The sequence below is a fragment of the Urocitellus parryii genome, chromosome 13, assembly GCF_045843805.1.
Source record: "Urocitellus parryii isolate mUroPar1 chromosome 13, mUroPar1.hap1, whole genome shotgun sequence".
Taxonomy (NCBI): Eukaryota; Metazoa; Chordata; class Mammalia; order Rodentia; family Sciuridae; genus Urocitellus; species Urocitellus parryii.
Genome location: NC_135543.1, coordinates 45,891,851 through 45,907,056, shown reverse-complemented (window position 1 = coordinate 45,907,056; position 15,206 = coordinate 45,891,851). Strand labels below are relative to the sequence as shown.

General features: G+C 35.1%; 1 protein-coding gene across 2 annotated transcripts in view; it reads left to right on the top strand.

Moving 5' to 3' along the window:
• Impact (impact RWD domain protein) overlaps window positions 1–4,373 on the top strand; it is a 29,213-nt gene extending 24,840 nt beyond the window's left edge. For both annotated transcript variants that reach the window (XM_026388078.2, XM_026388077.2), the window contains 2 exons: window positions 794–928; window positions 1,909–4,373. In XM_026388078.2, coding sequence (XP_026243863.1) covers window positions 794–928; window positions 1,909–1,977 — 204 coding nt within the window. In that variant the 3' untranslated portion in view covers window positions 1,978–4,373. The remainder of the gene's footprint in view (window positions 1–793; window positions 929–1,908) is intronic.
• The last annotated feature ends 10,833 nt before the right edge of the window (window positions 4,374–15,206 follow it).

Below are 15,206 nucleotides of genomic sequence, written 5' to 3'. Positions count from 1 at the left end.
TCCTCTTCTGGTTTTATGGATGCATTATCTTCTAAATTTCTCTACATATATTAATTAGAGCTTTTCCCCCCAGATGTCCTCACCCTTAAATGTTTCCTGATCCATTTTAGTTTGTTTATCTTGTCCTTTCTCTTTCATGCTGCTGGATTTTCTTCATCTGTCTGGTGATCATTGATTGTGCATTAATTTTAAGAATGGATTGTTTTTTTCCTAAGGTAGTTACTGTGGTTTCTTCTGCTAAAGTATATGGAGCTTTGTTTCTTAACTAAGTCTTTCCCTTGAATAGGAACTCTGTATGTGGGCCTGTACATTGGTGGGCTTCACTTTAAAGGCAGCATTTGACAAATGTCAAACTGATGAAGACTTTATTGGTAGGCATTAGATTACGTGTGCAGCCCATTTTCTCCCAGAGCTTGTTCAGAAGCAGACTGTTTTATTTTTTTTGTCATTTTGGCCTAGTGGTAAAAAGACTACCTAAAATGTGCTATTGTGGTTGAAGTCATCAGGAATTAAAACTCTGCCTGCATGGTCTCCCCTCCTGTTTACTCTGCCATGTTGCCCCGAAGTTTGGAATTTAAGGACACTGGAACATGGTGTTGGTTTTCCAAATTCCCTTCTATTCCAATGTGTTACCCTTGAATTGTTAGTTATCTTAGTGCATACTCATATGATCTGCCATTAAGATCACTGGGAAATTTTATGTGCAATTTTATATGTGGGTTATTTCCTTCTTTTTAAAAACACATTTGTACATGTTTATCTGTGTATCTAATTATGCTTCTGGAAATAACAGATTTTGAATGTGAGGAATGTCATGGTGGTAGTATCACGCTGGTATGGAGGGATTCTGCTAGGACCAGATCGCTTTAAACATATCAACAACTGTGCCAGAAACATACTGGTGGAGAAGAACTATACAAGTTCACCTGTAAGTTGTTATTGATATCTAGTTTGTTTGTCTTTTTATTGTTGTTGTTGTTATCATTGGGGGTTGAACCCAGGGGCACTTTACCACTGAGTTACATCCCCAGCCCTGTTTGCTTTTTATATCGAGACTGGGTCTCACTAAGTTGCTTAGGGCCTTGCTAAGTTGCTGAGGCTGGCCTTGAGCTTGGGATCTTCCTGCCTCTGCCTTCTGACCTGCTGGGATTACAGGTGTGTGTGGTGCTAGGGATCATACCCAGGGCCTTGCATATGCTGGGCAAGCACTGTACCACTGAGCTACATTCCAAGCCCCAGTATCTAGTTTCTTAAGAAAATTAAGAATGAATCAGAGTGTGAAGGGTACATTAGTAAAACCTTTAGACTAGGAAACTGGACCCTTAGACCCTAGTCAGAACAGGATAGTCATGTGACCTTGAACAGATCGCTTCATCTCTTTGAGTACTGATTTTATAGGTTCATGGAGTTTACATTAGGAAAACTTTTTAACAACCAACTAGTTTTCCACTAAAATTGAGGCCCAAAGAGATTGTAGGTAAATGTCACATGGGACTAGGTGTTCTTTAAACATCTATAAAATTCTAAAATTCTGTTAGTGTCTTCCTTTGCCCCGGGCATGCCTTTAGATACTTTCTTCTTTATACTCTTCAGTTTATTTTGTTTCATGTTTTAAGTGTGTTCGTATCTATTTTATTAAGCTTTATTGCTTTACTTGGGAAAATGGAAATAGATTAAATAATGTTGAAATTATTTAAATATAAATCTACTAAACACTATTTATCTTGATTATCCTTGATGGCCTTGAAAATGCTATAATAAACTAAGTGAAACTGCCCTGTAAGACACACACACACACACAAATCAAAGTAGTTATACCCTCACCATTATATATAGACTATATTTATGATTACATGTAAACTTTCATCATCATGTGAATGATGCTGCACTGATTTGTGTCTTTTTCAGGAGGAATCCTCTAAGGGTTTGGGAAAGAACAAAAAAGTAAAAAAAGACAAGAAGAGGAATGAACATTAAAACCTGAAACTATATGAAAGGTTGATTTGCCTATAATCATATACACATTCCATAGTCATCAAGGAATATAATGTACAGAGAGAATATCCTCGACTGCTCAAGTCAGTCAATTCATTGTGGACACCAGCATTATCTTTTCCTTCTTGGTTATATCATATGCCAAAAATAGAGAACTTATTTTATATTCATCTATGTTTTAGGCTTATTTGGAAGAATTAATCTGAACTTAATCATCACTTCATCTAATTTTAGGAAGGTAACAGTTGCCCAGGGCAGTACCAGAATTAACTGTCCATTTCAGTACATGACAAGTGCCTTTGTTAGGTGGGGAAGAAATGTCTCCAGAGGAATATAAATACCCGATTTCTTGTCATAGGGATTCTCACATTGTTAAATGAATATTGCCTTTTACTGCTCTTTATGGCTTATTGGAATAGGAGCTCATTGAAGATTGATCTTGGAGAGTTTCTTCTTGTGATTTCAGTTCATAAGTATGTCACTTTTCATTTTATAGTGTTCATCATTGAGTAATTGATTAAGTGAAAATCCAGCAGTATCCATCTGCAGTTATGTGTCAAAGTGATAATTCATCTAACATATTTGTTAGCCCTAAGTGTTATGCCTCGATTTCTGTCACAAGTTGGTGATTGTGTAATTTCATGAAGTGATTTTCTAGTTGCAGCCTTTTTTCATTTAATTCTTGTAATGTTAAACAATGAATATGGAGTATCAGTAGGCTCCTTTCATCCCTGAAATGTGTTGATGTAATATTCTGGTTTCTTTTAACAACCCAAAAGTACCTTTCTTGTGATCCTCATTGAAAAATTAGAACCATGCTAGAAGCTATACTATGTTTAATGGGACATTTGTATAATGGGATAGAGGTGTCAGAATGACACTGGAGTAAGGCCATGAGTATGTTATAAATTTGATATACATTTCCCATTAGTGCTGCAGCAAGCTTTTCCAGTTCCATGATTTTGTAGAGAGAAGAGGAACAAATCTTTAAGTTGGAAAACAGAATCCTTTTGTTTTTCTATTCTTAGCAAGTCATCCTTTTTAAAAAAATTAATATTTTATGAAAATTACCTCTAGACAGTAAATTTAACTTTGAGATATAAAAAGTTGTGAACTTTTTCCCTTTCAGATATGATTACAATTGCTAACAGTTACTCAGTCGATCACAGATTTGTCTGGCATTCTCCTCCCAAGGGAGAGGACAGAAATTAGGAGGCAACTTTGAAATGGTACTAGAGCATGGAAAACATCAGAGGCTGGACAGATTTCTTCCTTTTTTTCTTTAATATTTCACCTTTAAAAGTGCCAACTCTTACTAGGGATTTCTAGTAATAATCAAGTAAACAACTTTACACTAGGATGAATTTGGAGATATAAAATCTTATTTTTCAACATTATTTAATGTTATGAGTTATCAAGATTCAAAGGATAACTTATATGTATTTGGAGCACTTACCTTGGTTTCCATGAAATGTTAAGTACGTCCTATGTATTAATTGTTAAAATTATTGAAGAAATTAGAGGCTGTTTATTAACATTAAAATAATTTTACAATATTGGTATGTCAAACCTGAAGGGTGAAGAAATAGCAAGCATTTCCTGCAGAATTACAAATCTGAGTTGATTTTAATTTCTTTGTTGATATTTTATGTAGCATTTATTTGGGTTTTTACAGAAAACAAAACACCTCTTATATGTATTATCTCATTTTCTCTTACTTTAAAAAAATCTTATTTTTGATTTGTTTTACAAAATTACTAACCATATTTTACTGAATAAAAAACCCCCAAATCTCTTTTCCTAAAGTCAGCTGGTAAGAGGAGAGATTTAAAATTCTTCATCATACCCTTCATTAATGGTAGAGTATTTCACAGTCTATCATTAATGAAAACCCTAATGAAATTATGTTTTTATCTCTATTTGAAATTTCTATTAAATAGAGGATTTCTGATTATCCAGATAATAATTTTCTTAACTAGATCTATGCTAATGTTTTGTAGTCTGTTCTGTTAGTTAAAAATATTCTCCTTATCTCAGTACGTAAAAGCAAGTCACATATACTTTTTAAATGGGGATAGCAACAGCTGTACCAAAAGTATGTTCTTGAGGGTATGGATCATGAAACAGCCTGTTTAAAGAGAATTATGTCAAACTAATCACAACCAAGAAAGAAAAGCATAAACTGGATACTGTTTGCAGGGCAGGTAAAATTTAATGAGAAAATTGTATAATCACTTCTAATTTCACAATAGAGATAATCATTATAAACATTTGGTATGTACATTTATTATTTTTTCTTATGCATGATTTTGTATATATGGCTATTTTTCTTTCCATAAAATGGTATTAAACTGTATATACTGTTTTGTATCCTACATATTTCATATAGAAGTATATTGTTAACATTTTCCCATGTCAATAAATATTCTTCTATGGCTTAACTTCTTATGACTGCATTGTATTCTATCTTCTTGGTATGCCATTATATACAAACTAGTCCCCTAGTTATTTCCAGTTTTTAAGTTTTCTCACCTTTTCACTATTACAAACAAATGTGGAAAACTGCATCATTGTATGCAAATTTTTGTATGCATTTCTGATTATGCCCTTATGAAAAACTAGAAATGGAGTTCCTTGTTCAAATGTTTACACATTCTGTTAGCTCTTGATTGGTTTAACCCAAATTCTCTCTAGAGAAGTTTTATCAATTATACCCCATTAGTATTCTATTAGAATATACTAAGGATTCTATTCAGTAATGTGAGAAAATAGGCAGTCTGCTTGGCAAAACTCTTCATATTCATTTTAAAAAATTAATCTTTGTTTTAAAATAATTTTAGACCCATAAGAAGTTGTGAAAATAGTTTCAGGGTCCTGTGTAACCATAACTCAGCTTTCTCTAACAGTAACATTTTGCAAAACTATACTACATTTTCAAGATCAGGAAATATATTCTAGATAAATTTTCTTTGTTAGATACATGATCTATAAATATTTTCTCTTATTTCATGGCTTGTCATTCTCTTAGCAGTTTCTTTTGCAGAGTGAGGTGAGGTTAATTTTGATGAGATCTAATTAATCTTTTTTTTAAATAATCATTCTTTAGGTGTCATGTCTAAAGACTGCATAACCCCAGTTAATGAAGATTTTCTTTTCTCTTTTTAAAGTGGTACAGCTTTTTTTTTTCATTTAAATCTACTATCCACTTTTAGTTTTTATATAGGGGATGAAGTTTATTTTTGCTTGCATATGGATATACAATTATGAAAATGATTAATTTTTGAAATTGAATGTTTTATTGAGATATTTTCACAAAGTAAACACAGTTACATAACAAATACATAGAAATCAAGGACAATTTGAGTACCTCCCAATCCTCTTGTTTCTCATCCATTCATTATCTCCTTCCCTTTTTACCAATGATAACTTCTTCCTGACTTCTGATACCAGAGATTGGTTTTGTCTGTTTTGAGATTCAGCTGGGGATTTGTGGGTAGCAGTATTTCTTTCATTCTTATCATTGCATTATGTTCCATTGAATGAACAAGACTCAATTAATTTATTCTGTTTAGAGATATTTGGGTTCTGGATTAAAGCTGTTTCAATTAGTGCTACTATGAACATTCTTATATATGAGTTTTGGTGAATATATGTAAACATTTCTATAGGGTATATGCCTAGGAGTGGATTTGCAAGGTAATAGGATATGTGTAGGTAGAGCTTTGGTAAATACTGCCCAGTGGTGTGCTGGTGTATTTTGACAACTGGCTCTGGGGTGGGTGCTGATTACTAGTTTCTGAGTGTTATATTCCCATTCTGCATAATTTCAGGCAACCAAAGTGAAGTCAGCTAGCTCACATGATACCTAAAAATTTAGCAATTTCTCTGTAAGCTAGTACATATAAACTCCAGCATAGCATTCATATTGGCAAGCAGTTTTCCAAAGTGTTTATACTAGTAGACACTCTTACCAGTGGTAAATGCAAGTTCTAGTCACAATATGTCTGTATCTAGTAAAGCCTTTCTTATTTTAATTAAGCTCTTAAGATGTGTGTGCTGGCATCAGTTTATGGTTTTAATTTGTATTTCCCAGATGATTAATAATGTTAAACACCTTTGATTGCTACATTTTGTATCTGAACTGAGTTACCTAGAAATATTTTTTTCCCCTCTCTTCCAGGAATGGAAAGTTAGGGCTTGTTATCAACTTCAGATCAGATGTAGGGAATTTAATTATACGTTTGCATTTCTGAGGGCCCCCAAACCCATCACCACTCCACTGGTATAATCCAGGAACTTAATCATTTTTTGCCATCACTTTTATAGTTGTAAAAATATGAGTTATACATCTCCCCTATCTAGGATACTAGGATTAAATAAGATGCCTTTTAGGTCTAGGGATGTAGCTTAGTGATAGAGTACTTGTTTAGCATGTGTGAGGCCCTGGGTTCAATCCCCAGTCAGTAACACACACACATACACACATACATACACACCCACATACACATACAAAAGGTTTCTGTGGTGATTAGCATGTGAAAAGAATTCAATAAAGTCTTTTACTTTTAGATAGGCTATTTCTGAGGATTTTAACAGTACCTAGAATTCTAGGTTGGCATTGGGATTACCAAGATCTTCAGCTTCCTAGGGAGATAATAGTGTACAGTAGTTAAGAATCTGTTGGATTTGAATCCTATATCTACTTTTCTCTAGTCTTGCAAGTTTGGGAAAGTTATCATGTTTTTCTGTACTGAGATTTAAAAAGCTTATAAAGCAATTGAGTGACTATCATTGATCACACTTGCTTGCAAATTTTATCTTGTCTTTCGTATTGTCATGCTTGGTAGATGTGGCTCACAGCAAGACAGAACAAAGTCAGGACTAGAAGCTAAGAGGTAAAATAGCACATGTATCTCAGCCAGCCATGGCTTGATATCAAAGGACTACTTAGTTACAGAGAAATAAGGGGGAATTCTGGAATATAGACCAGAGGTTGGCAAGCTTTTTCTGTAATCACTCATATATTAAATGTTTTTGGCTTTATGGGCCATATAGTCACAATTACTCAATTTTGTTGTAGGTTGAAAGTAGCCATACACAGTATGTAAATGAATATCATAGTTGTATTTCTTTTTGGGGGGTGGGTGCCGGGGATTGAACTCAGGGGTACTCAACCACTGAGCCACATCCTCAGTCCTATTTTGTATTTTATTTAGAGACAGGATCTCACTGAGTTGCCTAGTACCTCACCATTGCTGAGGCTGGCTTTGAACTTGCGATCCTCCTGCCCCTTCCAAGTCACTGGGATTAGAAGCATGCATCACTGTGTCCAGCTCCTCATAGTTCTATTTTAATAAAACTATGGATAATGAATTTTATGTGATTTTCATGTTTTATGAAATATTATTCTTTGGATTTTTTTCCCCCAACTGTGTAAAAATGTAAATACCATTCTTGAATCATAAACCAAACTATGGTCTGCACACTATAGTTTGCCAACCCCTTGTATAAACCACAAAAAAGGAAGAGACAGGCTAGAGTTATAGCTCAGTGGTATAATACTTGCCTAGTATGTGTGAGGCCCTGGATTTGATCCCAGAACCACAAAAAAATAAGGGAGGGGGGGTTGACAAGTCACACAGTACAATGTTAACATAGGATTTTGCATCTGAGTATAGGGACGAGGCTTTCTTTCCCTTTTAACTCAGATTTTTTAATTGGGATTCTCTACAGGGACAAGAAATGAATCACAAATATGTGTTTGTAATTAAGGAGAGGTAGAGTTTGAAGTCTTAGATTTAGATTGTGTTTCCATTTCTTGAACATGGAGTCATCTTAGACAAGTTCTTAGACAATGTCTTTGAACCTAATTTTCCTCATCTGTAAAATGGGGCTAATAATTCTAGGATATTTGGAAGGGTTGAATGAAATGAGATAATAGATGAAATGTCATTTATCATTGGAGAAGAAAGGAGATCAAATTGGTCTGTAGTCAAAAGATATTGGTACAAAGGAGTGTCAAGAGAAAAGCCAAGTGATAGATGATAGTGGTCTAAATTGAACTTTTCTCCTCCCTGTCTCCCTCCCTCCCTCCCTCCCTCCCTCCCTCCCTCCCTCCCTCCCTCCCTTCCTTCCTTCCTTCCTTCCTTCCTTCCTTCCTTCCTTCCTTCCTGTGCTAGGGATCAAACCCAGGGCCTTCAGCCTGTTAAGCACATACTCTACAACTGAGCTTTACCCCCAACCCTGAACTGAGCTATTGATAGTGGTGATGGAAGAAGTAGAAAAATTTAGATATATTGGGGTAATAAAATAGAGAAGACTTGCTAATGTGATTGCTGAGGGAGAAGGAGGAGTTAAGATTGGCATTCAGTTAGGCATATGATGGTCCATTCAAATCTCACCTGGTTTCCTAGTGGGAAGCCATTTCACCTATTTCAATCCCTGGATTCCTGCAGTGGTGTTGCTCTGCCTCATTTGCATGATGCCCTTTGGCACAGCTATCTGCCAAATGCTGTCAATCTTGATATAAAAGAAGCATTGGGCAAAGGAGAAGCCAGTCCTCAGAGAAAATAGGATTTCCTGAAGATGGAACTTATAGAAACTTCCCTGAAAAGAGAAAAGAAGTGACCCAATAAGCATTATGGAAGAATTTCAAGTCAAAGCAGAAGACTGCTTGGAGCCCAGACAGAAACTGAATCAGGAAACCAGTGGTGGAAGTCAAGAAGGAAGAAAGCTGACTGTACAAGTGTGATTCTCTATTACTGGGACATGTGGGAGGGCATGAATGAGTAAATTCAGAAGAATCTTTTCTCCTTTCAACGGAAACACATCTATTGAATTATACAATAGCACAGTTTAAAGCCAAAAGGTAATTTAGACTTAAGACTAAAGAGACTTTTTCAAAGAAGTTATCATTTGTAGCACTGTATGATTTGACAGAATCAAGACTCTAAGAATATATAGAAGCAAAATATCTATAGCTTTGAAATAGGGCTGGTGGTTTAGCTTAATGGCCTGGGTTTAAACAAACAAAAAGGAACAGATTGAACTAGATGTTCAAGTTGTATCATGGAGAAGAAAACAGAATATATGTAGTTCCAGGGAAAATGAGCATAGTATGGATAAATTAGGCATCAATGTTGACTCTTTGGGAAACTCTGTTTAAACTCAGTATTATCTATTTTTTGTTCTATCTCTCTTAGATTGTTGCATTAAAAACACTTTAGAAAGTAATAGGACCCATTGAATATGACACCAAAACCACAGGCAACAAAAGTAAAAATACAGAAATTGGACTGCATCTAAATTAAAACCTGTATATCAAAAAACAACAGACTGAATAGGCAACTTATGGAATGAGAAAATATTTGCACATCATGTATCTGTTAAGGAGTTAATATCCAGAATACCTAAAGAACTATAGCTCAACAACAATGACAATGAAAAAATCAGGCAATCCAGTTAAAAAATGTGCAAAGGATTTGAACAAACACATTTCCAAAGAAAATGTACAAATGGACAACAGACACATGAACAGATGCTCATCATCACTAATCATTAAAGAAATGGCTAATCAAAATCACATTATCACCTCATACCAATAGGATGACTATTATCAATAATTAGTGTTGGCAAAGATGTGTAACATGCCCCTTACACACTGTTGGGAATGTACAATGGTGCAGCCATTATGGAACTATGGTGATTCCTCAAAAAATTAAAAATAGAATTACCGTGTGATTTCACTTCTAGATATATACCCCAAAGAACTGAAGAAACAGTCCCAAAGAGGTATTCTACATCTATGTTCATAGCAGTATTATTCACAATGGCCAAAAGAGATAGTCCACACCTATGTTCATAGCAGTGTTATTCACAATAGCCCAAAGTAGAAGCAACTTGTGAACATCAAAAGATAACTAATAAGCAAGCTGGGTGTGGTGGTGCATGCCTGTAATTCCAGCTACTTGGGAGGCTGAAGCATGAGGATCACAAATGTGAGACCAACCTGGGCAACTTAGCAAGACCCTGTGTCAAGAAGAACGGGGTATGTAGCTAAGTGGTAGAATACTTGCCTGGTATGTGCAGGACCTTATGTTTGATCACTAATACCCACACACAAAGATGAAAGATAAATAATAGAACAAAAGTAAAATGTGGTAAATAAACACAATGGGTAATTCAGCCATAAAAAGGATGGAAATTCTGACATCTGCTATAGCAAGGATATACCTGGAGCACATTATGCTAAGTAAAATAAATCAGATACAAAAAGACAAATACTCCATGGTTCTACTAATAAAAGGAACCTAGAGTAGTCAGATTTATAGAGACAGAAAGGAGAATGGTGGTTTCCAGAGGTTGGGTGGAGGGAAGAATGGAGAGTCAACTATAAGGTTTCAATTTTACAAGATGAAAAGAGTTCTGGAGGAAAAGAGTACAATGATGTGAAAGTACTAACAGCACTAAATGGAACTGTACACTTAAAAATGGTGAAGATGGCAAATCTTATGAGTATTTTACCACAAGTTTAAACAATGTAATTAGATCCTGAATATTCTAGGATAGCAGTAGCTTTTTTCCAATTGGCTGGTAACATGGCAAGCAGAAAGAGATCTGGTGGGAAGTAGCTGATGACAGTTGTTCAAAGGCCTGGGGCAGATGAGTGGGAGAAAAAAGTCCTACTTGAAATACAGTGTCTAGAGGATAGTACTGGTAGAAGGCTACCTCACTGTTTCTTTCTTTCTTTCTTTCTTTCTTCCTACATTTTAAATGTATTTAGAGCCTTTGCTTAGAGTCAATTTTCTGGAGTGCTGGGACTTCTACATGGAAATGAAATTGAAAAGTTAGTCAAGAGGCCAGTCATGGAGGATCTTGAAAGTCCCTGATAAACAGCAATGTGAAGGAACTGGAGGATTTTAAGAAGAGTGATGCAAAACATCAGATCTATATTCTAGAAAGATAACTCTGGTTACTAGGTAGGGAATGGATTGAAAGGTAACAAGTAGATAATGAGAAGTATTTCAGAGGTTATGGCAGTAATATGGAGATGGTGATGGTTGGAACTATGATAATGGCAATGCAGTTGAAAATATGTAGACAAATGTGAAAAGTTTAGGAGGCAAAATTATAATCTGATAATAAATTGGATGATAGATGAGTTATTGGCATAGTTTTTCATAGATCTACCTGTTGAACATCCTTGTTTTATTTTCTGGAGATTTCTTTGATACTTTGATTTCATGGCCAAAAAGCACATGAAAAGATGTTCTACACCATTAGTCATTAGAGAAATGCAAATCAGAACTGCAGAGAGATACCACTTTACATCCACTAGAATGGGAATAATATATAAAAACAGAGAATAGGGTTGGTAAGAATGCAGAGAAATTGGAAGCTTTGTACATTGCCAGTGATGTTAAATGGTGTCACTGCTTTGGAAAAGTTTGAGGTTCCTTAAAATGTCAAACATGGAGTTATCATTTGTCCAACAATTCCACTTTAGATTATATACTTAGGAACATTGAAAACATTTTTTTTTTTTTTTTTTGCCGGGGGAGTGGGGGAAACAAGGTTGCACCCAGGGGCAGTTTACTACTTGAGCTGCATCCCCAGCCCTTTTGATTTTTCATTTTGAGACAAGGTCTCAGTTGCTGAGACTGGCTTCAAACTTGCAATCCTTCTTACTCAGAAACCCAAATAACTGGGAATATGGGTATGTGTACCTGTGCCTGGCAAAACACATGCCCACACAAAGAAGTTGTATGTGAATGTTATCTTAACATTGTTCATAATAACCAAAATTGGAAACAACCCTAATGTCCAATCGTGGATGAATAGATAAACTGTGGTGTATCCATGCAATGGAATCTGGTTCAGCAATAAGAAGAAATGGATTAATTATTAATTCATACTACAGCAGGATGAACCTTGAAAGCAAGCTATGTGAAAGAAGTCACAAAGACCACTTATTATATGATTCTATATGTAGCATGTCCTGAATAGACAAACCCCTGAAATCAGAAAGTAGATGGTAGTTACCAGTGCCTGGGAGGAGACGACTGGGGGTGAGGGAATGGAGAATGACTCAGGGCATGGGGTTTCTTTCTGGGGTGAAGAAATTCAGTTGTACTACTTTGTAAACATACTGTAGTGTACTAAAACATACTGAATTGTACACTTCAAAAGGGTAACTTATTGTTATAAATTTTATCTCCATAGAAAGTTGAAAGCAGAGTCTGGGGTTTGATCCTCAGCACAACATAAAAATAAAATAAAGGTATTGTGTCCACCTACAACTAAAAAAATAGTTAAAAACAAAGATATATATGATTGTCAACACTTGGAGGATGGTTTATAAAAAAGATACGTCATATATGCCAAAATAATATTTGTAGAGCATTTTCTATGGAATATATTTTCAATAAAATTATAAATCTATTATGAAAACATACTGAAAAGCATCAATAAATTATACAGATATTTGCAATGTGAATTTCTGAAATGTTTCCTTGTTGAGATGATACAGTTTCAGCTTAAATGAGTGTCTAGTTTTACAGTTTCGTATGTAAGAAAGAAAAATAATTAAATTCTCATCCCAATGAAGAATTTATTTTTTTAAAATCATATTGCGTGTTACTCTAGTTTTATTTCAGTATTTGGAAAACAAAAGACAAGTATGTGCACTTATAATTGCAGTTGCATTTACAAAATTAACCAGGATATTTTGGGTCCACTGTAGAATAATAACATGATATGTAATTCCTTTATCATTTGTTTCACTAAAGGTAAATAAAAGTAGGGCTGGGGCTATAGCTCAGTGGCAGAGCACTTGCCTAGTGCATGTGAGGCACTGGGTTCAATCCTTAGCACTGCATAAAAATAAAATAAAGGCATTCTATCTATGTACAACTACAAAAAAATTTTTAAAGTAAATTAAAATGGCTACTCAGACATTAATAATCATAATCCATTCTGTAAAATATAGTCTGAAAACCAAATAAGTCAACTAATGTACTGGAAAGATTGTTTTGATATGTGAGGTTATTGATGAATGAACACTAATACAGAAGTGTGTGTGACAACAGACAACTCCCAATAACTTGGTCACTACAGGTTTCAACAATTTAATTCAAAATTTGGGTGGATATGTATAAGCTGTATTTATACAGTGGAGGCCTTGTGAGCAAGGTGGAACTTATAGTTCTTAAAATTGCATCCTCAAAAAATAAATAGATAAGTATGACTTAAAGTTGAGTTGATTTTACAATTTTCCATTCATAGCATGCAAGTTATTGCTAATGATCTTTTAAAGAAGACCTGAAGGAGTGGGAACTCTCCTCAATCTATACTCTTCTTTGCATCATTCATTATTAGCTCAGTAACAAGAGGCACAAGGATGTCTTTACATTCTTCCACAATTTCAAATTATCTTTCAAAAATAGGCAATGTTTATGCTTAGTCAACTTCCATGATCTTCCCACTAACAGAGATGTAGTTGCCATTTTATGTATTTCTTAATTCGAGACTTTAAAAGTAGATACTCTACAGAGCATTCGGTGAGAAGGGGACAGAAAGAAGGGTTGCTAAACACAGTGGTAGCTTTATAGTGTATGATAAGGTAAGTAAGTAAACAAAATGACAACAACCCCTGAAGATAAGATTGTAAAGGGGCACAAGTGGGTCTGCTGAGTGGTTCAGCTCAGAAATTATCAAGTATTTGTTCTATGGACTGTGTTTGGTAATAAGGAAAGAGAAAGCAACCTAACAACCCTGGGGATCTTAAATTGTGGCCTTAGAATATGGTGAATTGCCTTTAATGAAGTGGGTTGCCAGGTGGATAACTCAGGAAAAAGAATACTGATGAATCATGTTGGACCAAATCTCATTGTCTTAACTGATGTGAAAATAAAGAGTTGGTTAGGTGCAAAGTTCAAAGTTTTATTCTATTTGAATTTATTTTTAAATTATTGAACTTTACTCCTAAGTGTCAAATCTTTTTCAAACTTATATGTTAGCCACCCCAAACACACCTGATGTATATCTAACTATTCTTATAAAATAGTTATGGTACTCTAAAAATTCAAATTCTATAAATTAGCCAGGTGCAGTGTCTCACGCCTGTAATCCCAGTGGCTTGGGAAGCTGAGGCAGGAGGATCTTGATTTCAAAGCCAGCCTCAGAAAAAGTGAGGCACTAAGCAATTCAGTGAGACCTTGTCTCTAAATGAAATACAAAATAGAGCTGGGGATGTGGCTTAGTGGTCAAGAGTCCCTTAGTTCAATCCCCAGTACTCCCGCCCCCCCAAAAAATCTATGAATTAAAACACACACACACACACACACACACACACACATATATAAAACTGCAGGTAATATCTATTATAAGTAATCTTCATAGGTGGATTCACCATTTGACATAACCCATTTGCAGAAACTGTTCCATAATCATGGATTTTAATGTGTAAAAGTTCATGCTTAAGCCCTTTTAATTAAGACTGTAGAGCAATTAAAGGCTTTTATATTCAATTAACAATTTCCTATTAAATAATGAATTAACATAACTTTATTTTAGTGTTTCAATGCCTGTTGGCATTGTTCAGGTCCTTTCATTTAATCCCTTAAATGTGCTTATATAGTTAAGAACAGAGATAAACCTCGTTTCACTTTGACCAGTGACTGTGAAAAGCACATGCCAGGCAATTATACATTGAGTTAAAGATTCATCTTGCTAGAACGTTCAGAAGGACACAGTCAGAGTCTTTTATTTGGGGAGAGGGTTATGCATACCAGGGATTGAACCCAGGTGCTTAAAAACTATCGGAGCCACATCCCCAGCCCTAGAGTCAATCTTCCCCTTCAGATGATGGTTTCTGCAAGCTGGTCTCCAGTATGTTTCATCTCCTTTCATAGTCAGGGATTACAATCATTACCACACAGAGACTTTCTAGCAGGTTTACATTTAGAGAAGAAAAAGAAGCAGAAGGACCAGGCTGTTTTCTTCCTGAGACAATTTTGTCATTTCTTTATAACAATTTTCTTCTTTCGTTCTTTTTTGGTCTTTTTTCTCCTTTTTCCTTATTTAAGCTGCCTTACTTGTTCTGTATGATTTTGAGTTCCTTAATTCTTCTTTACTTCTGTGGAAACAGCTGCTAAAGCTCTTCATCCTTCTTCTTGGTTGTTGTGTTCCTGCAGCTACTTCTTTATCTCTCC